At 40.9% G+C, this 27496-nt stretch overlaps 1 protein-coding gene and 1 long non-coding RNA gene across 7 annotated transcripts in view; one reads left to right on the top strand and one right to left on the bottom strand.

Moving 5' to 3' along the window:
* The first annotated feature begins 10060 nt into the window (after positions 1–10060).
* The window catches only part of tafa1b (TAFA chemokine like family member 1b), a 113222-nt gene continuing 95786 nt past the window's right edge, over positions 10061–27496 (top strand). For 5 of the 6 annotated variants that reach the window (XM_088388769.1, XM_088388768.1, XM_088388770.1 and 2 more), the window contains exons 1-2: positions 10061–10207; positions 17539–17663. In XM_088388769.1, the coding sequence (XP_088244895.1) occupies positions 17540–17663 (124 nt within the window). In that variant the 5' untranslated portion in view covers positions 10061–10207; position 17539. Of the gene's footprint in view, positions 10208–14761; positions 15362–17538; positions 17664–27496 lie in introns of all 6 variants that reach the window. The other variant, XM_088388767.1, reaches the window with a different exon arrangement.
* LOC148391076 (uncharacterized) lies at positions 22321–24957 on the bottom strand. Its single transcript, XR_015861174.1, has 3 exons — positions 24783–24957; positions 24530–24607; positions 22321–23888 (listed from the first exon to the last, which is right to left on the bottom strand). It is a non-coding gene; the product is annotated as an uncharacterized LOC148391076 (long non-coding RNA).

The raw sequence follows: 27496 nt of genomic DNA, 5'->3' as shown, positions 1-27496 counted from the left end.
TGGATGGATGGATGGATGGATGGATGGATGGATGGATGGATGGTAGGTAGGTAGGTAGGTAGGTAGGTAGGTAGGGAGGGAGGGAGGGAGGAAGGAAGGGAGACAGACACAGACAGACAGACAGGTAGGTAGGAAGGTAGTTAGGTGGTAGGTAGGTAGATAGATAGATAGATAGATAGATAGACAGACAGACAGACAGACAGACAGACAGACAGACAGACACAGATAGATAGATAGATAGATAGATAGATAGATAGATAGATAGATAGATAGATAGATAGATAGATAGATAGATAGATAGATAGATAGATAGATAGATAGATAGATAGATAGATAGATAGATAGATAGATAGATGCTATTTTTCATGGCAAATTATTTCATTGCGCTGCTTGCTTAACTAGCTCCCCATGTCCTTATTTTGTCTGTTGTGACTAATGTTGCTCTCCTGCATCTTCTTTCCTCCACCCTTCTTCCTTCCCATATGTCTCATCACCCACTCATGCACCCCGCCTCCTCTGCACCCATGAACCTGCCCGCATTGTGCCGATGCTTTGCGGGCCTGCCCACTCACTCATCTGGCTGTCTGCCTTCCATCTCCTTCAGCCATCCTTCCATTTCGTAGTCGCTGCGAACAATGAAACTTCTTTTTCCTGGGGCGCCAATGCCGAGATTGGATTTCATTCCTCAAATGAAATACCACAAAGAAAAATGTTTTGTAAACTGGAAGTAAAAGGCGTTGATGTTTGCGTTTGACAATAAAATGAGGGAGTCATTGTGGCTTTTCAAAATGGATAGAAAGAAAGAGAAAAACCAATATGAAGACCTTTTATCCCAAACAATAAAAAAATACGATATACAAACATAGTAGAGAGGTATCTTTGGCAATTCCTGGTTCAGAATTTTTAGGGGTGCTGAGATTACAGTAAAAAAAACATTTCAAGATCTCTTTAATTGATAGGCCTATGTCACGGCCCTCCCCTGCCTGTTGTGGGGTGGGGCCACCTGAGTGGTGGCACCTGAGCTGTCAAATGGTTTGTGCTGTCCTCATTTATTCTCTCTGCTCTCTCCCCTACCAGGTAACATTTTTTTTTTCTATAGTTCATCTTTCGTTCCAGTTATCTTTGATTTACACGTCATTCATGCACTGCATACGCCACTGATTCTTACTCACACTTGTATTTATTTTGGTATTGAATTATCATTAGTATTGTTTATAAAAAAAAAATCCTGAATCCTTTGAGTTATCTGCCCACAGCTAGCTGTTGTGACTGGTTACATGAACAAAAGAAATTCCCAAAAAACAATCTTCAATGATTCATCACAAAAAAAAATCAATCCACTTCACAAGGTCCTTTGTGAAAAGTACATTACTGGTTTTCCAAACCGGAATGGCCGTCCCGCTCTGCTGTGTCAATCCTTGATGGTGGCCGATGTATAATACATGCAACAGCACAATGGGAAGACGAGCCCTCTGCCCATCAATGTTTTATTTATTTTTCAACATTTGATTTCCTTTCTGACCTGGGATCAATTTGTGCCACGCTCCTTTCAAGTCACAGACCTAAAACAGCAAAGATAAATGAGCTGGGTTTCAATGTCGGAAGCTCATGTTACGCTCCAAAACCTTTTCAACAATTACAGTCGGCCATTGATTGGATGCATGGGAGTCCGGCGGCAGAGACAGAGGCTTTAAAAGTGCCGGGGGTTCCTTTGCAGAAAGCTCGATTCCTAGAGGCGAAAATCTTTGAAACTAATCCTAAAACTGGATATTTTTCACTTTTTCTCTCTCTCTCGCCCCCCCCCGACACGCACACACAAGGAAAGGCAAAAATGAGATGCAGTCCAAGCCAGAGCAAATTAAGGATCTCAGAAAAGAGATGCAAGTCTGGATGGCACAAGTTTCTGTAAGAATTTCATGGTTCCCAGCTGCCGCATATGCGAAAGAGGTTGACAGATTTGGGTCTGATCTTGCCTCATCTTTGGGCGGGATTGTTTACCTCTGTCATATCCTCGGGTCCAGACTTGTTTATGATAGCCTTGAACATTTTTAAAACAAAAAGCGTATTTTTTATTCCTGCGCTCCATTTGCGTACCTTTTTATCTAATGGCTTCATGACTGTACTCCTGAGCAACTGCCTTACCTTATTTTCCATCATTCAGTGATGCTTTTAGTGAGGCGGTTCTGGAGCTAATGAATAGATGGACAAGTCTTCTATTTAGCCTGATTCTATTAGAATGTATTTCAGTAAAGCTTTTACCGGTCTAGTTGTCCAGCTCCATCTTCTACCTGGAGTAACCTGGACAGTCGACCTTTCAGTACCACAACCTGCACAAGTAAGATTTGTCGAAAGAAGCAGAAAACAAAAATATTTAAAATATAATATAACATTTTAAACAATATTAATATAATATTTTATATAATATTTATATTTAATGATGTTGACAAGAAAATGAACCCACTCATGGATAAAATTAATATTGACCAAGAATTGCCACTGAATTATTGCACAGTTAGATTGATGTTGATAAAACAATAGTCGTAATGAGGCTTCTATACTTGGGTATCTTAAATTATTTTTATTAATACCTTTTTATTGGGCAATAATTTGTTACAAGGACGAGAGGGTCAGTTAAGTGGTCAGCATTAATGGGCTTTGACTTAGGTGTGGAATAAAAAGAAAAGTCCAAATATTGTCGGCGTGTTTTGATGATGGTCTATCCCAGTTGGGCCCTGACGGAATCAGCTTCACAAGTTATTATTGAAGTGAACAGGCATAAACGAGATTCATACTTTTCTCATTTGGCATTAGTAGAATTAGAACAACTTTACAGCCCTGATTATTGCGCAGGATATATTCCACATGGCATCACATCACTTGAAATAAATGTGCATATACATAAAGCGCCTTCAGGGTGAAATTAGTCATGTTAATAACATCTTTATTATTCCATCCGTGCGAGTGAGACGGTTTCACAAACCAAGGCGGGAATGCGGGACATTCATTTTTAATAAACTCACGTCCAGATCAGACATGGAAAATGGCCAAACATCTTAGCTTATACTCTGCAGATGAAATGAACAAATATAAATATTGGGCATCCTGGTGTTTTATTCTGTGTAATGAATCACTTAAATTTTTTAGGCTACACAGATCTTGACAAAAATGTGTATGACAGATTAGAAAAAAGACGCCGCATGAGTTTTCCTTGCATAAACCTTGAAAATCTGAAGTCACTGATGGCTCCATCATAACATAATTTGTTACTTGCATGAATCATCACATTAAAGCCGTTAAGATATTCTCCACTGCGAAAAAAACAACCATAAACACTTTAATTGACACTTTAACTCAAGACTTATTGTTAGCAATTACTTTGGAGGCACATATGTGGAATCGTAAGACACAACTGCCTCCAGCAGGTAAATAAGTGATCTCGTGTGAAGCACTTTGGAGCAGCCGAAAAAGCCAGCTGGCTTTTAAGGTTTTGTCAGCATGACTGCACGTGTAGCCTTCTAAACAAAGGCTCACTTGCTTTGCCCCCTGGCTACACCTGCCAGGATACCTTTTTGTCATGGCGGCATTGAAATATACATCAGAGAGGATTGACAATGGATGACACAAAGCGAGGTGACAAGTTAGAGGCAGGCTGGCTTGACTGTCTGGAGCATGTGGCTGTGTACGAAATATTTCCAAAAGGCACATTTATTTATTTATTTATTAATTAGATTATTTATCAAATTATTTATCTGATTATTTATTTATCTATTTATTATAGGATGGTACATGGGGTTAGTTCATCTGTCTCACAGTACTGCGTTTGGTGGTTTGATTCCAGGCTGCACAAGATTTACAATTTGTTCCTCAAGAAAAAAATTACAGGCCTATTCGACTATACATTAAAAAGAGCAATGTGGGCAAAAGCATAAAAATGAACTGTAGGCAATAAAAAAAATAACAAGTATATAAAAGCAGGCCATGTAAAATATGAAGTGTGAGCTAAGTGCTTGTTTGAATATTTTATTAACAAAAAAAAAACACAGCAATAACTAAATTCTGTAAAATGTCATTGTAAAAAAACCAAACAAACAAACAAATATGATATTTAGCAGAAGACCTGAAGCGCCAAATGTTAATGTAAAGGACACAACAAGGTCGATGTCATTATTATCCACTGCTGGTTTCAAATCATTCAGGGAAAACAAATCCAAGTGACGAACAACAGCATCTTGTAAATATATTCATGTATGTTAGTTACAGGAAAAACATTCCTGGCGGCCATTGATCGTAAGTCTCAGAGCCCGGGGCCAGAAATGCCTTTATTGTATTTCACCTAAACGGTCCTTTCATCTTCCAAACGCTATTGACAGCAAAGACGCAGACAGAAAGGCAGCGGGGAGGAAAAAAAAAAAAAGCACACCACTCACAGCTAATTGTTTTTCTTACTGCACCGATATGTATAGATGGGCTTCATGTTTACACGCCATCTTCAGCCTGACAAAGACAAGAAATGTTGGGATTTCACACTGTGTGTATGTTCCATTCATGTTGTCTCATTTTAAAATGCTATCAGAGGTCACATGAATAAAATTGCCCTTTGCACATAAGATCATGTGAGCTTTTAAAGTGGCCTGACCTTTCGACAAACGGTACAAAATTGATAGGATGATAAAGGCACAGGGCTTCTGTGACTAAAAACAAAAAAAATTGCTTCCTTTCACTAAAGTTGAACTCAAACTGAACATATATAAATAAAATAAACCCTGGTAGCTCTTGTGTGGTATAAATTGACCAGGAGAAATACAAAATACATTTTCACCAAAACTATAGTTAGTTTTCATTGATTTGTTGAGCATAAGATTTCTTTTCTATGTTTTTTTGTTTTTATTTAATTTAATGCAAAAAATATTTTCAACTTGAGCTTATTTTGTTAGTTTTTATCACACAGGAATCCCCGAACTGAGATTCATAGCCCCAAAAAAAAAAAAGTGCCATGGTTACATCATAACAAGCGCTCCATGCTCCTACTAGCAAGGTTACCGTGGCCCACGTTGTCCACAATGAAGTTCATTTGCATGTCTGAGTCCAATAAGAGAAGCAATGAGTGTCTTATAGAAACCCAGAGCTAACACATCCGAATATATCCTGGCAATGTGTTAGCAAATCCGCAGGACCTATTTACGTCACTGAGCATCAGCGCATCCCTCTTTGGGACAAACTGCTGCTTTGACTCCTCCGCACACTTTCCAGACTCGGTGGTTGGACGGAGACTCACAGACATCCACTGAGGCTACTTTGTGGCGTTTGCTTCTGTTCAACCTAGTGTAGATGGCAGTTGCTTTCCGGGAAGCGCTCAGTAGAAGCAGATGCTGGGCCGTGTTTCCCAACGCTAACTGCTTCTGGCATCTCGGGGACTTGGCTTGGCTCGGCTCCTCCCATCCTGGCGCCTCCAAAGAGGAAGCAGGTGATCAAAATGGAAATCCAAGAGACTGAGTTTAGGGAATATTTTATCTTTCAGCTCATGACGTTGAGTTTTTCCTCGGACTTGCCGCCATCCAAGTTTTGGGCTTTTCCCTCTGTTTTTGAAAACAATTCAAGAACATTGGTTGTATTTAGAATTCATGTTTCACCATTGTGGATAAAAATAGTATGGCTTTGATTAAAAAACAAAAAACTTTTGTAGATTGTGCAGATGTACGTAATATTTATTCACACATCTACCTGCCTACCAGCTGTTTTTGAATTCAAGCTTGTTATTTTTTGCTAAAGGGCGCATATCAAAATCTTTACCTCTTTGATTAATGCAGCCCGAACACTTTGGAGAACAAAGCGACCGGCGACTGCTTGCTGCCTCAGTACAATGAATTCACCCTCTGCGTTTGAAAAGGTCATTAATGACGGGCTCGGACCCCTCCGGTTGGAACGCCGATATCACTTCAGAGGGTAAAGCGGCCTAAAATGATTCCCGCGGTGCCTTTCTGTCAAACCCCGGAGTCCGTCACTTTGAGAACAATAGCAAACAAAGTGAATCACGTCAGCGCTCATTTATTTTGATATTAAAGACCTGATGCCTGTGAGCGCTAAAGAGCAGGGGAAAAGGTTAAATTATATGCAAAGTGAGTTGAAAATGCGCTACACTTTGTTGCTTTTAGAAAGCTGGAGCCGTGTTTACCTCGTGTTAAATGAATTTGGGGGGGGACTAAAAGAGCAGTGAGAGCCAAATACAATCTAAGCAGTTGTCTAATTCTCATCATTTACTGAAGTCATCTCTGCTTATACCGTAAAATGTTATAAAAGTCTAAATGGTTTGATGGCTTTATTGAATTCTTCGGATGATCTACACGTTCATTTCCATCGGCATCAGCGTTGTCGTAAATGTTGGTCACAGTTGTGGATCCTCTTGGTGCTTATGGCGACTCCGCTTGTGATTTAAGAGAGACGTCGCAGCGGGAGCGGGGCTTCATGCATTCGGGGTTTTATTTGTATTCGGATGTGCTTTATATGTGCCGGTTTTATTCATAAATATGTCAAGAACTCATTGGTGGCATGGTATAATCATTTTTAAAAAAGAAAAGGTGAGAGTGATTTATGTTGGAGCAGCTTGAAGAGGTGGAGGGCCGGGAAAAGGCTAAGTGTAGCAAATCCAGCGAAGAATGAGACAAGACAGCTGGAGGGCTGAGCCAAAGTATGGGGGGGAAATCCGCATTTCAATTAGATGAAAGCAATTGTTTTTATCTTGAGTGCAGGTTAATGAAGCTAATTAGTCTTTGCAGCACCAACCCTCCGGCATGTCAGCTAATCGCTAGAAGCTTTAGATAGTGCCACTCAATTTTAGCTTACCGGAGTGTAGTTAGAAAACAAACACGGGCTTATCTGTCCGTTTGGGGGTTCTATCAACAGTGGGATGTCTTTTGACCTACCTAACGCCAAAGAACAACAAGCTTCGACATCCTTTGGAGCATCGTATTGATCAATTCACTATGCGAGATATCTATTTTTTGTATAGTTGCACATTAAAATTGAGGAAACTGAAAATTGTTAGAAGATTTAAAAAATGAAAGTAAATCAACAAAACAAAATGGGAAAGCATTCACATTACAGAATACATACAAACAAAATACTGCAGTACAATCGTACTGCGTCTGGTAACTCTTTCGTGGCCTGAGTTTCTGACACAAAAATTCAAAATGATGTGCTAAATTTACAGAATTTTGTTTCCCCAACTATGAATGCTCAAAATAAATTCATTTGAATCTAGAAAACTGCTGGAGTTTTTGTCAGGCGTCTCCAACCCTTTGAATACCATTGTAGAAAGAACGGCTGCTGTCCATGGTGCTGAACTCGTTGCAGGCCATTTCCTTCATTTGCAAAGGTGGGGCGGTTGAAAGACTCACTTTTATTTATTTTCCACAACATCTCACATGTTGATTTAAACGCTTCTGATTACCTAGACTGAAAATCCATGAATAATAATAATAAAAAAAGTCACCAGCATACCTGCATTGCTTTCCATCCACTTAAATAAACCTGAAAGCTCATTAATAATTTCAACGATTTTACTTTAGCTATGACATTTGTAGGCTGCAGACATCATTAATGGTGGATGGAACGCAAATGTGGCTTGTTTTCCTCGGACGGCAAAACTGCAATGTGACCGTCATCACCAAAGCCTCATCAAACTATTGTTAACGTGAGCTCTCTCGTAGCAAGAGACATTTGGGATCCTTAATTAAGTCTTCAGTGTCAGGAGGGCAACGTCCATGTTATGCCTCTGACATTTGAGCGGAAATGATAGAGGAAAGCAAAAGTGCAAAAATTCTATTAAATTCCATTAAGCGCACAGTGTGCAGGGTGAGCAGAAGAGAATATGGGGCACCCCGGGGAGTCTTGAAGTAGTATTTCGTTGGCCTATAACATCCTCTCAGTGGGAAATTGAATCAGTTCCACTCCTGACTCAGTACTGTCCGATTTTAGCATAATATAATAAATTATAATAGAATGGAACATAATATAATATAAGGCAAATTATTCTATGCTTCATTGGCCCAAAGCTACCGACCAGAACGATGTTGCAAGCTAAGCTACAAAATGACAAATAGAACGAGACGTTGAATAACGAGAGTAATCTGAATGACAAACTCAGCTGGCAGTTGTCTTAACTGTGCCAAATATTTCCTAAATTTTCGCTAAACATTTTGAAATGTGATCACAATATTGGATGATAATTATAGATAAAAATATGAACGCATTTTTTGTTTTTCCATTCCATTTTTACTTCTGATTCTAACCAGTGGAAAAAGATTGCTGGCTAGATACAGAGACAAGGAGGGTAGTTTTCAACAGTGTTGATACATGTTGGCATGTTAAAATGAAAACAAATAAACTCAGCAGGCATCCAAATCCATCTTTCTATTTTGATTTTACATAGAAAAGATCCGCTTTGACTTACAATAAAACGGCTTGGCTGCTCAGTGCCCTAAATTTTCCAGGACCTGGACAGGTTTGCCGCTACATTTCCTGTGTGAAATATGAAGGCAATAAGACACCATAAAAACGGCGGCAGTTCTTTTTGATCCGAGCGAGCTCTTTGTAGTGCGGCATTATCGTTTGAGTGGCGTGAGTCATTTTTTATTGACTCATTGCAGATTTGGAGGAAATGATAAATTGATCTTATGGCTTCATGGATGTAAGTGCACAGGTTGTTTGTTCTCTTGTGTGCATGCAGGACATCCTTCTTCTGTTAGCTCTTCTCCTCTTGATATGCAGATTCCTCCTCTTACTGAAGATGCAACATATACTTGAGACATCTCACTCTCCAAGTCCAGGGTCACCTCTGTTGTGCCAGCTGACAGTGAAATAAATCTGCAAACTTCTTAACAAGAGGATTTTTAAATAATTTTTGCGGGGCACAGATGTGTTTTGGTGAGACACCTGATTTCGACAGATGAATTGCACGGAATAACAAACTATTAAAATGGAGGCTTTGAGACTTTGCCTCAGCATGAAAGGCACCGAGGTGCTAATTTGACGAATGAACGTGTCAATATTGCACAGCAACAGACTTTTTGTAGCTAGCATAGTAGGAAGGAAAATGAATTGATTTGGAAGTGACCTTTGATGACACTACATTATCAATAATCTGTTAATTATTCAGACCTCATGTTGAGTAAATATCGTATTATTCCTCCAGCATCATCCGTGATGCGACCTTGCCCACAGGCGTTGATTACATATTCAGAAAAGCTATTCAACAGGTAAACACTTGGAAGCGAGATGCAATGAACCGTATTTTTCCGACAATAAGGCAAATTTAAAATCTTTTCATTTTCTTCAAAAAATGACTGAGCCTCATAATCAAGTGTGCCTTATATGTGGATGGGTTGTTTCTCTTAATGGAATAGGAATAAGATGAGGAATAAACTTAAAACCTCAGCAGTAAAAAAATGTTATGCTGAGTTTAAACATTCCCCACTTTCAACATTGCGCAGTCACCTAAAAACATTTGAAGCAGCGCTTTCGATATCTCATAAATGTTTTAAAATCCAGCAATATTTATCCTCATCTGCTTTTATGGCAAATCTATATTAGAGCCATTAGGCGTACATTAGCGAGTGAAGTATATTTGACCTAATCCCGGTCCTCATCCAGAAGTCAATGGGCTGCATTAAGCCGACCTAAATAAAATCTATGGGCCTGGCGATATTTTTGCACAAGTCACTTGAGTACTACTTTGGAGACGCGCTCGTTCCACCTCCAGCTAATTGGCACATTTATAACTTGAACATGATCCCTCTGTGACTCTTGACTCTCAGGGACCGAAACAGAAAACAACATTAGGATCAAATGTTATCAGACTAACGCAAACTAACACTCTAATCATTTTTGAGAGAATTTGATATTTTTATTGAAATGTCACCCACTTTGCTTTGCAACAATGGATGCAAAAACAGGTTCCAACCTGTTTGCTCATGTAAACAGATCTGGATCTATTAATTTTCTGCTTAGCAGCCAAAACTGTTGCTCAAAACACACACATCCAATACAAAGTGATGAGGCGACAAGCAACACCTGGATGAGACACAAAGGCTCCGCCTCCTTTTTCATCAAGTAAATCTCTAAAACTGCTTTGGCACTTTTGCTGAAGTGAATGAAGACATGGGGATTTTTTACCAGCACTCCTTGGCCACTGTGTTTATCTCTCCACCAGGTAAGTGATATCACATGTTTGAAAATGTGCAAACAGGATCCGCCGTGATCCAGCTTACAAATGTTTGGCCGGTGTGGACAGGTTTTGGTGGTCTTTCTCTCCCTGTCGTTTTTCCCTCAAAAAAATTTGCCCCAGCATGAATATTAATGGAGATGGGTGACGAGCACAGACAGGGTGGCAGTGAATGGCTTTTTCTGCTCGGCCCTTCGACGGCAGAGCTCCCCTAATGGGTTCAGCATGACTCATGTCCCTTGTGAAGAGGATGTAAATTGTCAATCATGCCCCCCCTTGCTCTTTTTCAGCCAATTTCAGCTCTTGCACAATTCAACTTGCTCATACTTTCAATTTTTCTTATCTAACATATTTCTATCAGCCCTGCAATTTCTTTTGAGGGTTTGAAATGGGCGTGCTCATGTTTACACATGATGCACGTCTTGCTCCTTTTTATCAATTTTTAAAGGAGATAGCAGTTTACTTCTGTAATTTAATCTGTTTTTTGGGAGTTATCAGAAATATATTGTCATAATATATTCTGACTTTCATTTATTTGATTGCTTCATATTGCAATTATATCGCAAATACTTAATGAAACAGGATTGGAAACATTTTATCATGAGTGAATTAATTTGCATTTGCAAATCATACCACCTAACACAACAGGAGTGGTTTGCTCGGCTTTCATGCAACCACATGAAATCTGGTTTAAAAAAAACAACACTGCTTAGATTCAAGCTGTATAAAGATAGCTTTTTGATGGGGTCATTACAAAACTCACCATGGTGCTTTAAAAAAAAAAAAAAAAAAAAAAAAAAGAGCAAGCTCAACACAAAAAGGATATACAACCAAATATGAAACTCATATAATGGGCTGGAAATGGTTAGTTGCCATGGATACTAAGGTGATTCAAACACTTTTGCAGATCTGATTTACTCCCCTGACATTTGAATTATTGTCTAGAACACAGACTGTACCTAAAAGCTCGTTTGAAAACGTACTGTAATAAGTCTTTCATTAAAAAAAAACAAATTTGTCATCATTTATTTCATTAATGATCAATGGAGTGTTTCTCCCCACCAAAGAGAACGTAACATTCCTAGGAAACAATTAGTCGTGCTCAAGCGTGGTGTTATTTTGATACTCCTGAAATAATTTATTTTAAAGGGCAACAAGCCTTCCCTGGGTGCGAGTATCATTGTTGGAGTAGGTGATGATGTATGGGAGTCCAGTCAGGAGAACGCCGCCGTGGGGAAAGGAGAGGTCACAGTAAATAAGCGCTGCTCGTCAAGAGGAACGGGTGGGGGGTCTTTGCCATTACGCCACTTCATGTTCATTTTTGACTGCTATTCACCTGTGCACTATCTCATCGTCTTTATGACCGTTTCCTTTTCTCTCTTGCCTTTTCAATTCCATTTCTTTCATTCTCGCGTGCCTGGCGGGTGATGGCTGGAAGCAAAGTAGAATTGGACGCCTTCCTGGCAGAGCTGGAATTTTGTTTTGAGGGAGTGAATCGCTTGCTCATTGCCAATAAAGTCAACCTGCCACATCCTGATATGACCTTAGTGAAATGGCTGATGCAAAAGGTCACTCAGGTTTCTCCATCTCAATGGGGGTTGCTTGCAGGGGTCAGTAGAGGAAACTGTCATCCAAATCTTCGTCCTGATTCATTATCCCATCCCATCCCAGCACGGTAGTCAAAATCATCTCTCCTACTCCTCCTAGCTTTTTCTGCTTTTCTTTGAGTGATGGAACGGCTTCTCGAGCCACTGTGGAAAGCAGCAAGCCAGGTCAAAGGTGAGGGAACAGAATAATCCCTTTTATGAAACGGTCCTCCCCTGCTGAAATTTAAGCAGACGTGAGGAAGGTCAGCATGTATTGGCTCTGCTTTGCTCTGCTCTGTCTCTCAACAGCCTCAGCCCAAGATTGTAATGCTTTATTCACTCACTCGCGAGAAGCACGCAGTTGCGTTATCTTCCGGGAATTGTCCGTCTAGCGAGGGGGGTGAGAGAAAAGGCAGATTAAAGTCTGAACGTGGATGCTTGTCAGCATGCCGGACTTATCTGTTTTCATCATGTGCACAATAATGTCATGTGTTCTTGCTTATATTCTGAAAGTAGATGTGGAGGAGTCCAACGTGGCTCAAGTTTGTGACTCACATGTTAGTCATCAGTCATACTCAGTCATTCACTCCTCAGCCTCAGCTCAGGGATGGATAAAGCCTGTACTGCTGCAAGAACACAAGAAATCCAGGCTTAGGACCAAGTGGAAGTACATCTGCCTGATATGTTGGGAGGATATTAAAAAATATGGAAGCGTTGCAGAAATGCAAACAAATTCCAGGTAGATTTATTAAAAAATTGGATTAGTTTGCATGTTTAGATTTCTTTCTATGAAAGTCGATTTGAGACGATTGCCTGCACACATCATAATGCCGGTGGAATATTTTTCTTGGTAGGACTCACTTCTTTTCTGGCCTATGTTTAGATGAAATATTTTCTGAGGTATCTGTCTTTTGAAATTAATTATAATTGACCGTTCCTGTACTGTATGATGTGAAAGTTTGTCATTCTCATGGAGCCTGCAGGGAAATGGGAATTTTTTTTACCCCCTGATTTGTGAAGTGGGATCTTGGTGTAATTTTTCTCTTTTGGCTTTCAACTCAGCTCCAATCGCTCGCAACGGGACTGTTGCTCTCAGCAAGCGGCCTGTCTCATCATTTGAAAACTATTGAGAAAAACATTTTCACAGGTGGTTTCTTCGGGCAGGGTGCCAAAACCCTTCCACCCTCTGATCCAATTAGAATAATAAGAAAAATATTTTTATCGGTCTCGCAGTTTTGTCGTGAAGTCGGCTTGTAATTTTCTCTTCTTTCTCAACCAGCAAGACAAACAACCCTGCTGAGATCAAAATTACTGACCTTCTTCAAACACAAACTCCCCACATTTGGATTATTTATTATTTCCATTCATTAGCCATTTCCTCCTCTTCACCATCCCGCAGTGAAGACAGTTCCACTGCTTGCGTCTTCAAAAATAATTTACTTTTCTTGTCTAATATTTTAGCAATGCTCTATTCCCCTCTGTCTCCTATTTAAGTGTTTTATAACATTATTGGTGAAAACAGACAGATAACAACCAAGAGAAGAAAAGCTTTGTAACAAATGTGAGTGGCCACACCATTCGAAAGAGAACAGCTTTGTCTTTCGGGCTTAATTAGTGTTTTGTGTTGTCCGGCGAGTCAGGTACAGACGGCCGTTGGCTCGACTGGAGAAGAGCACGAAATCCAGAAAATGGCTAATAAACAAAACAACAGGGGTGGCCAGGGTCCAAACAGAGTTGGCCGATGATCGGTCATCGGTGGTTAAGCAGTGGCACAGTCTGAGGCGACAGCTGTTTGGAAATGATGAATGCCCCCGAGGAAGGAAAGTGGGAAGAGGGGGACGGCAATTTGTGGAGTGACTGTTCTCGTCCATTCTCCTGACACATGGTGCTTTTTAGCCTGGTGCTGAATAAAACAGAACAAATCAAAAGCATGAGCACAAAAAAAACTTGTGGAAATCATATTTCCCTGGTTTATTGCTTTGATCCAAGTTCTGCTGTTCTGCTATGAGGCCACTAGCTAAATAATCCGGTAGCTAAATTGACATTAACTATGAATTCCAGTAAATGTAAATGCACTCCTTTGTGAGCTTTGCATCATTTACATGGCTCTAAAGACACTTATGCATGTCACGTGCTCGCTCCACCAACGGAGCTCAGATGAAAATTGTGCCATCTTCTACATTGTCTATCAGAAGCAATATTTTCAGTCTTCAGCAAAAATAACTGACCTCAATGTTTTCTTACAATATTTTTTGGAGGAAAGTACGACGAGATGCAAAAATCATAGCAAGGGTGTCAACCTGCGCCTGCGTCTCATTTGCATGTCCTCCACATCTCTAACAGGCAACATGTTAATGGACCACTCCTCTGTATGCAGGAGAAATATATTATGGGAAGGCAAGGCTCGCCTCTCACAATGTTCACCACTCACACAGCAAAAAAATGTGGCTGTGTAATTTTTTTTTTTTTGCCCCCCCCCTCAAAGGAAAGTCACTGAGGGATTCTCCTACTTTTTCTGGCCGTGAAACACAAATTATCATCATCATTTCAAAAACCGCTCGAAAGAGCATAAATGGACCGTTTGCTGATTGCAAATCTCCGAAGAGGCGTTCTGCCGCCTATTAAAACTCTCATGCTTACAACATATTTCCCTCTCAATTGCTAGAGGGTGATGACGGGAAGGGCATAGTTACTCACCCCTCCCTCCACACCCTCTTAGACATTTTTTTGCGCATGGATACACTCAAAGGCGTTCTAATGAGCCGACAGCTAAACGTGCACCTCTCCTCCGGTCATTGCCGAAGCGCGGCTGGGGATGTAAAGAATGGTGGCTTCATAAAGCATGCTTCATTTGATCATCAAGAGTTGATGAAGAAGTGAGCTGCAGTCTTACTTTAAGGCATTCAACTCTCTCTCTCTCTCTCTCCCCCTCTCTATCTCTCCCTCTCTCTCCCAGCTGGGTATACACATGCTCACTCGCACAAGCGCTCTGCCTCTCTGATACAGACTCTCTACTTAGTGGCTTGGAGAGAGGACTGTGGCTCACAGCTTCTCAATGAGGGGACGCAGCCAAGGGAAGACAGAGCGCTCCTTCCTCGGGAGCCTTCCGCTGCATGCGTGACAAGGAGTGTGAGGGTGGGGGTGTGCACGAAAGAAGCTTCCCAGTCATCGCAACATAGGAGTTCTACTTCACGGAGAGAGCAAGGCGCGACGGCTGGGGCGGCCGAGAGGAACGGAGATCTATCTCCACGTGTGAAGCTGATTACTGCCATGACATGATGAGCCACCGCTTCCTCCATCCACTGGGTGACACAGACCTGAGGGTGCGCTGGCTTTGGTGACTCTTTTGTGTTTCCAAGGAATTCAGAGAAAAGGAACAGTGCAGATCCAAAGGACGGAGAAGAACAGTCTTGGCCAAGCACCTTTTGTTCTGGGTTCGGCTCATCTGGAATTTCAGGCAGGAAGGTTTCTACAGGATGGATGAATTGAAAGTGTGAGCCGGCTGGGGAGTCAGACGCTTGAACCGAGACTTGGTCCTCTGAAACTTACTACTCAGGTAAGGGTGTGGATCATATTGGAGGGCCATCTCTGGTTTTGGGAGCAGGGGGAGAGTGGAGGGAATTTTTCCAACTGGAACTTTGACACATGCTGCTCTTAGACTGGAATAGACTGAATTAGGTTTGTCATGCAAAAATTCAATTCTGGAGTGATGTGTTTTAAAATGAGCAAAGTTTACATGCAGCTGTTATGTCATGTTGGTGAGTGGCTTGCTGCTGTTGTGCACTAACACGTATGCATGAGTGTGATTACACCCATGCAGGTCCTCAACCTTGAATGACAAAAACAAAAACTGCGCTTTTGTCGAGGTGAGGCACTTCAAAAAATCTCTTCAAAGGTTGCATTTTTCTTCTTGGCCATTATAATATTGGACATTTTTCCCTTTGGTATGATATTTGTGTAAACGTCTGTGTGGCTAATTTGAGCTTTTGTTACATATTGTCTGCATAGATGTGTTCCGCTGCACACCAACACCTGACCGTCTTTGCCCTACAGCCCCAAAATGCTTTTGCATAAAAATATGAATAATAAACAAATGTTAAGCAGGCAGGTTAATCTGCTTTAACTAATAAACAATATATAATTGAATATCTTTTTTCCTGGATGGATATAGTAATTAGCCTTGTCACACTTTCTTAGAAGCATTGCGGTGGATTTAAAGCAAGCACAAACTAATTAGACCTACAACGGGCAGTATCTTTTATTAAATCAGAGGTCAGCGGTGTTTTTGTATGTCAAGACTGTGACTGAAGAGCATTTTGTTCTAAAAACGTCTGGTGACGTATTTTATCAATGAACCAAAATAAATCTCTGGGTGCTTTGCATTCAGTCCCCGGGCTCCTCATACTACGATTTCCACACGTGGGAGTGTGAATCAAAGTATGTGTTTGACAATGATCAGTCAAGGTTGTCCCTAAAATCAGCTCGTAAAGGTTCCACATCAGCCTTTACCCTAAACAGAATCAAATGGAGAAAACAAAGACGTGTATAGCTCAGATATGAATTTTTCAATTGAATCTGTGTGGATGGATGGATGATTTTACTCTTGTCAATTAAGTGTAATGCGATCAATGTGTGGGTTTCTTATTGGAATACTTAAAAAGCAACTCTCACACAAAGAATGGGTTGATTAAAACAATGGCGACAGGGCAGATTGCTAGGATTGTGCAACATCCAATCCATGGTAGACCCCATCTCAGCTGAAATAGGCCAGTGAAGAAAAGTATCGAAAATGGATTGATCCAAAGAGAGAAATTTCAATAAATGTATTTAAATACATAAAGAATGAAAACAAGACAGTGTTTGTTTTCATATAAAGTATTAATGCCTTGTTAAAAAAAAAAATTCTGAAGTACGCTTTGTCAGGCTTCATCTGAGATTTGGGCATCATATGCCAAGTGGCATTGATTTTTGGAGCATCGGAAAGGTCTTCTTGCTGAAGTTGCAAATTCTCTTTTTTTTACCTTGCTGGAATTTTGGACAGTGTTGTCATAATGGCTGGCATTGTTTCTCTCCAAGTCAGCTAGCTCAGTGTCAGAAAAGAGGCCAAGCATTGGGTTTTATATCGGCCAATTTGCGGTGATGCCGATGAACTCGTAGTGGACGTAACGAGGAAAACTGCTGCGGTTGTTGCCCTAACTATTTTTAACAGTGCTTCTTAAAACCCACAATGATGGAAGATGGCAGCTTTGGTGGGGTCATTTACCAGATTTTTAGTTTACTTGGAGTGAAAATGGATTCCAAAAGAAAAAAAGATACTTGCTGGAAACCACACAAGCAAGAATCGTATCAATAACAGTCTCCAGTGACTAACTGTAAATAGCAAAGGTCCCTCCTACAAGTTAACCCCTGATAAAAACAAATCCATCTGCAAACAGGCAACAATAAACTTGAGGAGTAATTGTTTCACACAACGAACCAACGTTCGCATCAACAAAACAGTAAGAAAGTAAAAATACATAAGCAAAGAAAAACAGCCTTGCTCACTCCAGAGAATTGAAGCATTGTTAGAATTTAAACATCTCAAATTCCCGAGTCCTTCTTTCGATTCCCGTTTGAAACGATACATTTGTTTTTCTTGAACGGCCGGTCAAACCACACGATGCCAGAATTGACCGATTCCGATTTACCGCGTGAAGACACCATCCACATGTTCTGCTCTGTACTGTCCCGCAGAATGTCCTGGTTTTTGGCAATGTGGGTCAGCCTCAGCTTCCTGTTGCTGTGCCAAGCGACACTCTACCAGAGCATCCAGCAGCAGCACGTGGCCCGGCCAGGTCGAACTGACATTCTCACCCTGGGTAAGTGTTCGGCTTTTGTCCCATTTGAGCTTTTCCAACACGGCGTTGGGTTGTGAGGTGTGACTAGCTCCAAAGAGGCCGCACTTCCCAGCTTTGGCTGTGTCAAAGCAGCTGCTGCAATATGTCAGGATGATTTGCTACACTTGTGTACTATTACATGATGATTCACCGTGCTTGCAGCCATACATGCGCAAAGAGGAGTGGTGACTAATTGTGCCTTTAATTTGCTACACAGTCCTCGCATGTTCGCATACGGCCGTCTATGACAGGCTGCACGCTTTGCCACCGTGACATTTTGTTTCGACGTTTCATCCAACGTTGTGATAGCGAGAAGATGATTCGGGGTGAGGAAATGGTGACAGTCGCACCCTGAGTCTTATTGGCAAATGACTACAACAAGCTAGAGGCAAAAGCCTCCATTAATGTGCCGGTAGCCAAGGGAGCTTTGATCTCGGTGCCTGGGATGGAAATGACAATTATGTTTCCCTCTTTTGTAATGAAAACCTTTGGCAATTAAGCCAGACGCCTTCTGCACTGCAGGGGCAACTGAGGAAGGAAGCAGCCTAGGCAGATTTAATTCTCTGATTATGGAAAAAGCTTACTAGCATTGGTAATGGTGTAAGAGGGAGTGTCACGGGTAAAGGGAGCTTTTTTAGTGGAAAGCAGAAAAGGCTTTCTTTAAGTCTCTAACAATGAGCGTTCCATTCCTTGCTGAACTGTCAGAAATTAGCGGGGGGATTCTCAGCAAAAGCCAAGCGGCTGTTAAGTAGACGCTATCTTCTACTTAGTTCTCCTTGTGCTATGAGTTGTGTTTGATGTGTGGAAACAAAAAAAAGCCTGTTTTTGAATGCTGGTGGCTTTAAGCAGCATGTCAGAAAACTCTCTTGCAGAAGTTCCACTATGAAACAGCTGACGTGTAAAAATCCAAACCATGGGAAGCCCTCCAAGTATTGTTAATTGAAACAAGAGGTTGACGGATGAGCGATAGAAAGATAGGAATGAATTTTTAAAGGATAGATTTCATTCCCAGCATATTTTTTTCGCCTTTATTCTGGCTGGTGGCAATTTGGGTTGGGTGCCAAAAATGTACAAGTACGTGCAAGCCTCGGTAAGTGTCTTCTGAATAATGCAGTGGTCCCCAAGGGGAAAAGCGAGGGGAAAAAAATAGCCTTCCTCTCTAACCTCCGCATAGATCTGGAGGAGTCGTCCGGGATGGTTTCGTCTCAAGAAGTTTCCTTGTCAGAGTCACTAACTGCATAAAAATGCGAAGAAGACGTGTACTGTACACTCTTTGCACATTAATGCAGAATTTTCTTGCTGACAGCATTCCGGTTTGACATTTTCACGGATCACTCGAGGATATCGGTCGGAGCTTTGTTCGGGACATATTTTGATCTTTTCAAAGATCAAAATTGTTGTATATGTCACTAGGCTGATTTTTATCTTCAGGGCTGAATCAGAGCCCTGAGGGAGCATTGGCTGCAAGAGCCATCAATTTGTTTTTTGCTTGTTTCTAATATAAATAAGGAAAAATGTTGAAAGGATCAATGTTCGATAATCGGTTTTGACATTTCTTTTTCTTGATCTGTGATCTTCTGCGGGATGTTCATCAATCGCAACTGGATGCTCGCCATTTTTTAAAACCGCTGCCGGTTGCTGTGGCATCCGTACAATTTCCTGCTTGGTCTCGTTCTTTTTTGTCGAGGATTAAGCCGACATCAATCTTACTCAGTTGTTGAGTGCCACTAACCAGAACTGCTTTCTCAAAATTGAAATGCTATGATGAATATTTGAATTAGAATTGATTTTATAATTTGAGAGTGTCTCCAGTTTCACTGAGGCCAGTAGCCTCCGATATAAATAGACGCGGCTGCGTGGCACATATAGATGCCTTCTTGTAAAAGTCATCACCCCTTCTTTGACGCTCTGTCGTCTAAAATCAAAACATTTATTTCCCTTCTGATGATTGCCTACTTGCTATTCATCCGTTAGACACTTAGAATCAAGTGCGATCCGAATCTAGAAATGTAAAATAATCGACTTGGAAAAAATGTCAACTAAATCAGTGTGAATACTATCAAGGTCATGTTGAGCTCAGTTGTCTTGTCCTGTTGAATAATGTTTGAGAAATGGTCCTCGCTACTCTATGCAAAGAAATTGCTGACATTGCATACCGCAAAAATGAGTTCAAGATCTTTATTTCATTTTTTTTTTTGCTCTCCTGAATGTTTCCTTGACAAATGGGTGCACTGAGGCAGAGATTGAGTAACCAATCGCTTGACTGCTCTGTCACCTGTTCAGGAAGCGGCACGGCGGCGCTCTCGCTGGCCAGCCGCTAACCTCCCTCGCGTCCTGCTCGCCCGCCCCGAAGATTGATGGCGGCCTGATTCCGTGCAGCCAATTCGGCTCTCTCTCTCAAAATAATCCACTTCATTGACAGATGGGCTGAATGTGACATGACACACACAAGCTGGGCCGACACTTTATACACCTGTAGAAGGAACATCCGAGAAACCGGGTCGGGTTGGACATTAAATAGAATTCGGTTGTATTACAACGCAAGAAGTGGTTTTGTGCGTTTGTCAGTGCTGCCAAAACTAATTGCTGCTGTCAAATCTCAACATTCTTCATTCAGCGTCATGTGTGTGTGATACGTTGTCATGGGAAAAAAAAAACAAAGGAAACATTCTTATTGTTAAGACAAAGAATTCATCAATGCCCAGAGGGACAGTCGGACGATAAGAGCATTTTAGCTAGCGTCTTATTTTGTTATGAATCTGACAGAGCCGTTTACCAGAGCCTCAGATCTAATAGATGAGCGTTATTCCCGGTCCGGGCGCAGCTGTAAAACCGGCCCGTAACTCTTTTGAAGCAGCGTGGTGCCGATGTTGCCTTAACCATTTTTTTATTTTATTTTTTTTGCTCACTTTAAGACACAGTTGCAGGCCTAGATTCTGCTGTTGGTCACGTCAAGGTGATACCAAGGCAACATTTTGAAGAGAAGTTTTAAAAGTCAAATTAGGGACAATTTTGAGATGTTCTTTAGCGTTGTGCAATGTCTTTGTTAAAAAAAATAATAATAAATGCCAATTTTAGAGTGAACCCTAAAAGACTGGATTGACTGAAGTTGATCAATCGTGACAAGTTTTTGTGTTATGATTTTTTGCTGCCTTTTTAAAAATGTTTTGGAGAAGAAAGACAAGCCTGATTTACTTGCAAAAAAACTGCCAAACTCTGTAAAACTGCACTGAGGGTGTACGTATCCATTCAACTTGAGCTTTTTATTTTGAGATCCAACGCTTGCATTTTTCCAGTAAAAAGAAACAAGATGCAGCGCGTACAACCTTGTGCTTTATTTTGGGTAACTGCGTTTTGGCAAATGAGGGCACAGATGAACTGATTCTCTTGTGATGCAAAGAAATCTTTTTCAACTTGGAACTCATTTCCATCGTTAAAGCAGATTCATCATCGCAATCGCTGTGAGTTAGCGGATGAGATCCACAAATATGTATGTGGATTTTTTTTTTCTACAATTACCTGAATTGATAATCTTGCGGATTCTCCTGCGGAGGTGTTGGAGCTCCTCTAAAATTCATTCATCGATGATACCCACTAGAACATCTTTCCACATAAGCTGTCCGAGCTTTTGTTAAGCCATTAAATCAGCTTAATTTCCATCCTCATTATAGTGCGGGGACTAATTAGTGTGGGAAATTTATGGCTCAACAAAATTCAATTAAATTCCACCACGTGAATAAATGCTGCGCTAGTCATATTTTTATGATGTTGTTGAAAATAAAACTATCTGACAGGCACTGAGAGCTCATTGGGAACACATACATGATGTTGTGTATTTTTTATTTTTTTTTCTCCTTCAGTGTACGAAATGCTGAAGCATATTTCGGAACACCCAAATGAATGTTTAGACTGTAGAATCACAAAGCGTAATATTTTGAATTCTCTGTCTTTTGGCTGTTGTCAAGTGCCGAGTCAAGTTTTGAAGGTTCTGGAGAGTCGCTTAGTGATTCAAGAGTCATTCAACTCGGCTAGGCGAGATGAGGCCCTTGAATTAATGCGTGACATTCACTGGTCTGTTTCTTTTTTTTTTTTTTTTTATAATAGCATTCCGTTTCGGTTGACATTGTCCGACCGGAGAGGTATCAGACTCCTCAATGTTGCGTTTTTGCCAAATTATCAAATGTTCGTAATAATTTGATTAGCCTACTCATCCACGTGAAGTGGTTATTTAGAAATACTGCTAATACCTCTCTGCCATTTATCAAAACTCAATATTGTATTTATAAAAGCTGGATTGTTGGAAGGATCACGGACCTTCCTTCTCGTTGCGATCCTCAAAAGAGCTGCGACGCTTTTCATTTTTCAGCCACCTTGTCTTTTGTGCTTCTGTAATCTTCCCCCACACTAGAGTAGACTTGTTTGGCAAACGGAGGATTCCGGTAGAGAGCTAATCAGCAGCTTGTGATCTCGCTTTTGCACACACATACAATGCCCTATGTGGTAATGAAAGCAGGCAATAACTACCGGATCATTCAGGTGCCAAACGGTGCTCTCTTTGCACCCCCCCCACCCTCACCCTCTCACCTCCCTCCATCTCCTCACTGCTATCAGCCCTTCAGACGATTTGTCATGGATCAGATGAGACAATTTGTCATGGATTAGTGCACTTAAATGTCTGTGTGATGGTGGAAGCAGTCACTGGAAAAGCTCAGGAATCCTATTACACTGCGTTTTATGGCCAGAAAGACGACGGGAGGAGTAGAGGTTGAATTGACACTTTTTTTGTGTACCGGTTCTCTACTCTACCCACGGCGCGTCATCAAGCATTATCAAAAACACAAACTCCATCCATAGGTCTAAATTTGGAAGCGAGACCAAACGATGTGTTTCAGGGTATCTATGTATGTAGACATTTTATGACAGATGTCAATGGGGAGTCAGGATTAATAACAGTAATGCGGTAGGAATTTTTATTTTCGAAGATTCTCACATCAACACGACTTTAATTACGAACATCTTGGTGACAAGTTCAGGTTTTTTTGGGGGGGGCAATGCTCTCATTCCAATTTTGCATTTGTTTTGACAAAACAATGGTCGTGATGTGTAAAGATTTGACTTTCTATTTTAAGAGTTTCTGTTTTTGTTTTCCTACATTGTGTTTTGTTCTAAGGCCTTTCACCTCATCTCATTTCCATACGGTGTCAACCATCATTAGCATCTTTAGTTATACGATAAGAAATGCAGGTAGGTTCTTTCTCTCTCACTTCATGTCCCAAAAGTCCTTTTGAATTTTTTTTTTTTTTTTTTTAAAGCAGAGTAGCTATCTTATGTTAATGGAAAAAGGGAATGTTCTAGCAGGTAATTGTGATGCAGCAGTGCTACACAATGGCATCATTTAAATCCACTCTAGAGGGAAAAATGGGCCTCATTGACTGTTTTGTTTCTGGTCGACTCGCTTTCTTTTCATTTACTTCGCGGCAGTCAAATTAGGTTGTCTCGACTGTATTTCTTAACTGTGTCTAAATCTCTTCATGCTGTTACTTTGCAATCTCTTTTTTGTTCACCTGATAGTGTTACACGAAAACAAATACAGGCGTTATTTGTTTGTGGTGACAGTTATGGAAAACTGCCAGCCAGTGTATTTTGCAATGGGGCTCTGTGATACAAATGATGTCTCCACTTTGGTGCACTTTGTGCAGTCATGTTTCCTCATTATATTCAAATTTAGCAGCATATAATCAATTTGTTGCCAAGGTGACTTTGGACCGTGTGAATCCTTCATCCGCGCCCCGGTGGGGCAATAATTGATTATTGGGTTTGGAATTATGGAAAGACAAATTCTCTCGCCTGCATACATCTCCACTTCTCTGATGAGTGATTGAAAGCCTGTCTAAATTCTCCACCTAGGCTTGCTCAGCATTGACTTTGGTCTGTTTGTCTGACGAATATGTGTGCTGAGGCAGGCACATATTGTTTTCTAGACATTGGCCATCTGAGCAAAAAAAATACTGTAGCTGTTTTACCTGCTGGCATTACATGTGCCAGTCACTTGTACACAATGCTGACAGACTGTGAAAAAAGCGGGGCGGGGGGGGGACAATTAGTATCCAACGGCTCTGCAATGTGTCTTCATTTGCTCCAGTATCTGCAGCACATGTCGGCTTCACTGAGCATGGCTCAATGCCCTCATACCTTCCCGCTCGGTGCCTGTTGGCCAGGAGAAGAGAATGAAGAATGAGGTGGCATCTGCATGTGACTGTCTCATGCGTAATGACCCAGAGGAGCTGTCTCACACTCTCCTTTCCTCTCCTTCATGCTTTTTGACCCTCACAAAATTCAAGGATTTGACAATATACAGCACTATCCCCCCCCCAAAAAAAAATGAAACAAAAAGCTGAGCAAAGATACTGTCCACATGATGAAATATATTTCAAGTCACTCAAGAGCAATATGAATATATGATTGATGTATCGCTCTTGCCGTTGCCCGGTGACATCAGGGGCTGAAAGTAGCTTGAATTGTTTCCTGGTTTTTGGAACAAAAAGACCTGCAATTAAGTCTTTGTGTGGCGTATGACCAAGGATAACTTTTTCTTGGCGACACCTCATTTGAATCACTAAATTGCTCAGAAACGTTATGATCACTATTCTTGAAAGCCGATGGAGTTGAATAGCTTCCATTGTGCAATTTTTGATGAGGATATATTTGCCCTTTCTTCAATGGATGTCTATCTGACTCACAAATGCATGTTAAATGGTTTACGTAATAGAGCTGGACCTCTAATTTGATTCAAATGTGTTTTTTTGACATTAGCTTGATTCCAACTTTGACATAGTTTGAAACCTTACCTTGTAAAGCCTCATTGCGTTGCATCAGATAGACGAACATGAAGGCCGGTGGGCAGAAACGTATCACCAAGGCTTGCGCTGTCAAGAATGGAGATAATCACTGTTTCAACAAATTCCGCTCCAGATGACTGATTGACACTACCCGTTATATTTTTATTGCCTTGATTTCATTGTGAAATATCACAAGTAGCTACTCATATGTTTTATATTGCAAGCTGTCATAAGAAGTAGAACGAAATGCATATCTACTCACTTGCTTCGATAGTCTTGAACAGTTATTTAACACTACCCAAACAGACGAGACCGAAAAAGATCAGTAATGACCCAAGCGGAAAGTGTGACTTGCTCTCTGTGGCTTTAGGTCACGCAGTGTGACCAAACAAATTCAATAGCTCCAATATTAGTTGTAAAATTCACTTCTGGCTCAACATCACAGCAGTCAGGCAGCTGCTGACACACAGGTGTCAAACTCAAGGCCCGGGGGCCAGATACGGCCCGCCACGTTATTTTATGTGGCCCGGGAAGACAAATTGTGCATCAAATTCATGTGTCATTACTAGAATAGCAAATTGTCTTCACTTTTAATATTTTATTTTTTTTTTTTTAATATTTGACCAGTTTTTACTCGTCTGATTTGTTTTGTAGCTTTGACTGTATATAATATGAGGCACATACATTTATTTGGGTTGACAGTCATAATGGCCCTCCGAAAGAAGCTATGACTACAATGCGGCCCGCGAAAAAAAAGAGTTTGACACCCCTGTGCTAGAAGGACGTAAAGCCGCTTGTGTCTTAGCGCTAATATTAGCCACCACTATTACTCATTGACAATGTCAGTCGCTTAAGCTTCTCATATAGCCTGCTATGGGAGACTCACATATGGCAGCGCATGCATCGTGGTGAATTTTTTTTTTTTTTTGGTCTAAGCTTTTATTATGAAGTGTGTCTCTTAAGGCAAATCTCCTATTCGAGTAAATCCTTGGAAAAGCAGCATATTGTTGCAGCAATGGTGTTACAATTTAAGATGACTCGCATGAGTGGGCAGTTGTTTTTGGCAGCAAATAAGATTTGTCACCCACACTCACAGCTGGGACAGGATGAAGGTGGTGCATCTTTAAAGACCTCTGTGTTTGCTTCGCTGCTGTTATATGGTCAGTGCAAGGAGAACAAAAAACAAACAAACTGAAAGCAGTGTTCATTTTCAAAAAGTTGGAGCGACCACCAGAGCGCCTGAAATGAACCCAGCACCACTTAAGCTTTAAATCAATAATGAGAGATTTGAACTTGAGAAGGTTAAAGCTCGGTCAACAGCCAGTTGAGAACGACGCAAACCTCTGAGTGGTTCCCCACCCAGAGGTGTGATGTGCCAATGTCGGTGCTATTGGTTTAATTGGAGGCTGCCCACAACTCCCTCGTAAGGTCTTACGAGCGTTCTCCAACAAGCCGTGTCATCCTAAGGTGAATTGGTAGAAGCCGCCGGGCTCAGATCTCACAACTCCCCAGTTGCAGTCAAGGCTGCTTTTGCCAGGCAACTCAAATTAGATTCCTTCTATATTCTATCGAAGCTGTAAAACAGAGCCATATTCCTTTTCATGAGCAAAGGGGCTCTTAAAACAGCAATATGGCTGCCATCATCTACATCAGACTACAGAAATCAACATCACTGGTGGAAATTGGATTGTAACTTAAGCAATTCTTTGACAACACAACATAAAAAACACACACACAGAAATACCGAAACGAGACATGAGCGCACTGCCCGTACGAGATGTACATACTGATTCAGCCGCATATAAGCAGACAACTCAGTCCTCAGACGAGGACCACAGAGCCCAGAATCTGATTCAACTGATCTTCAGATATGATTGTAGTTTCCAACACGCAACAGTTAGTTACTTACAATTTTATTATCAGGACCTGATTTGTTCCAACATGTGAAATAAAACTATGCATCATTAGGTCCATGTTGCATTGACTGCCAAATGGCACGTGTGTAAATTTGAGGAAACTGAATCGGCCCAAATGAGCAAGGACGATTGAATTTTGGTTTACTCTGGAGCAGGGGGGAACGAAATTTCGGTTTCTTTGTGTGTCTTTGGCATGTGGAGAAATTGACAATAAAGCTGACTTTGACTTTGACTTTGACAAATAACTCCTTTTCAAATCAGACTTGTAAAAACTGGTCAAATATTAAAAAAAAAGGATATTTTTAAAAGTGAAGACCATTTGCAATTCTAGTAATGACACACGACTTTGATTTGTCTGCACGGGCCACATAAAATGATATGGCGGGCCGTATCTGGCCCCCGGGCCTTGAGTTTGACACATGTGCTCAGGGGGATAAAGAAAAGTGCTTTGCCAGTGAGGAAAAATAGTTCCATCAATCATCATTTGGGTTCCCATCTAAATGCTCGTTGCTAGCCCAGCATTACTTTCCCCTGGATAGTTGTGTAGCTAGCTACCAAGTGGTATTCTTCACGAAATGTATTAATATGCCTTCAAGATGAGGAACTATTTCTGTATAGTGAAAGGCAAGCCATTGTGAGAGTGACTCAGCGAGTATCTCGCTCCTCCTTCAACTCACACTCAGCAGATGGAGGCCTTTTAAGACTTTATTGTGGTGCTCATGATAACATAAAGCCCATTTTATTATTATTTTTTTCCCTTTATATGTGACCCATCATAGAATATGAATAATGCACCATTAGTGACACACAGCGACAGTGGGCAGATTTTCAGTGCAAAGGAAACGAGTTGGAGGTGTTCAGTGCTTCAACAAAAGCTTTTGTGTTCAAAAACGTGTCTCTAAACCTGTCATAAGATTTAAAGACGAGACTTGTCTAGGGCATCAGGTCACCTTTTTTGGTGTACAATGTACAAATACAATTTTTTTGTCTTTAGTGCTCAATGTCAAGCGTAATCTAGGAAAAATTAAAAATTCATGACAAATTTGCACTTCTTCAGTAT

Source organism: Syngnathus floridae, chromosome 11 (assembly GCF_059516105.1).
Source record: "Syngnathus floridae isolate MCC-2025c chromosome 11, RoL_Sflo_1.0, whole genome shotgun sequence".
Lineage (NCBI taxonomy): Eukaryota > Metazoa > Chordata > Actinopteri > Syngnathiformes > Syngnathidae > Syngnathus > Syngnathus floridae.
This window is presented reverse-complemented; position numbering and strand designations above follow the sequence as displayed.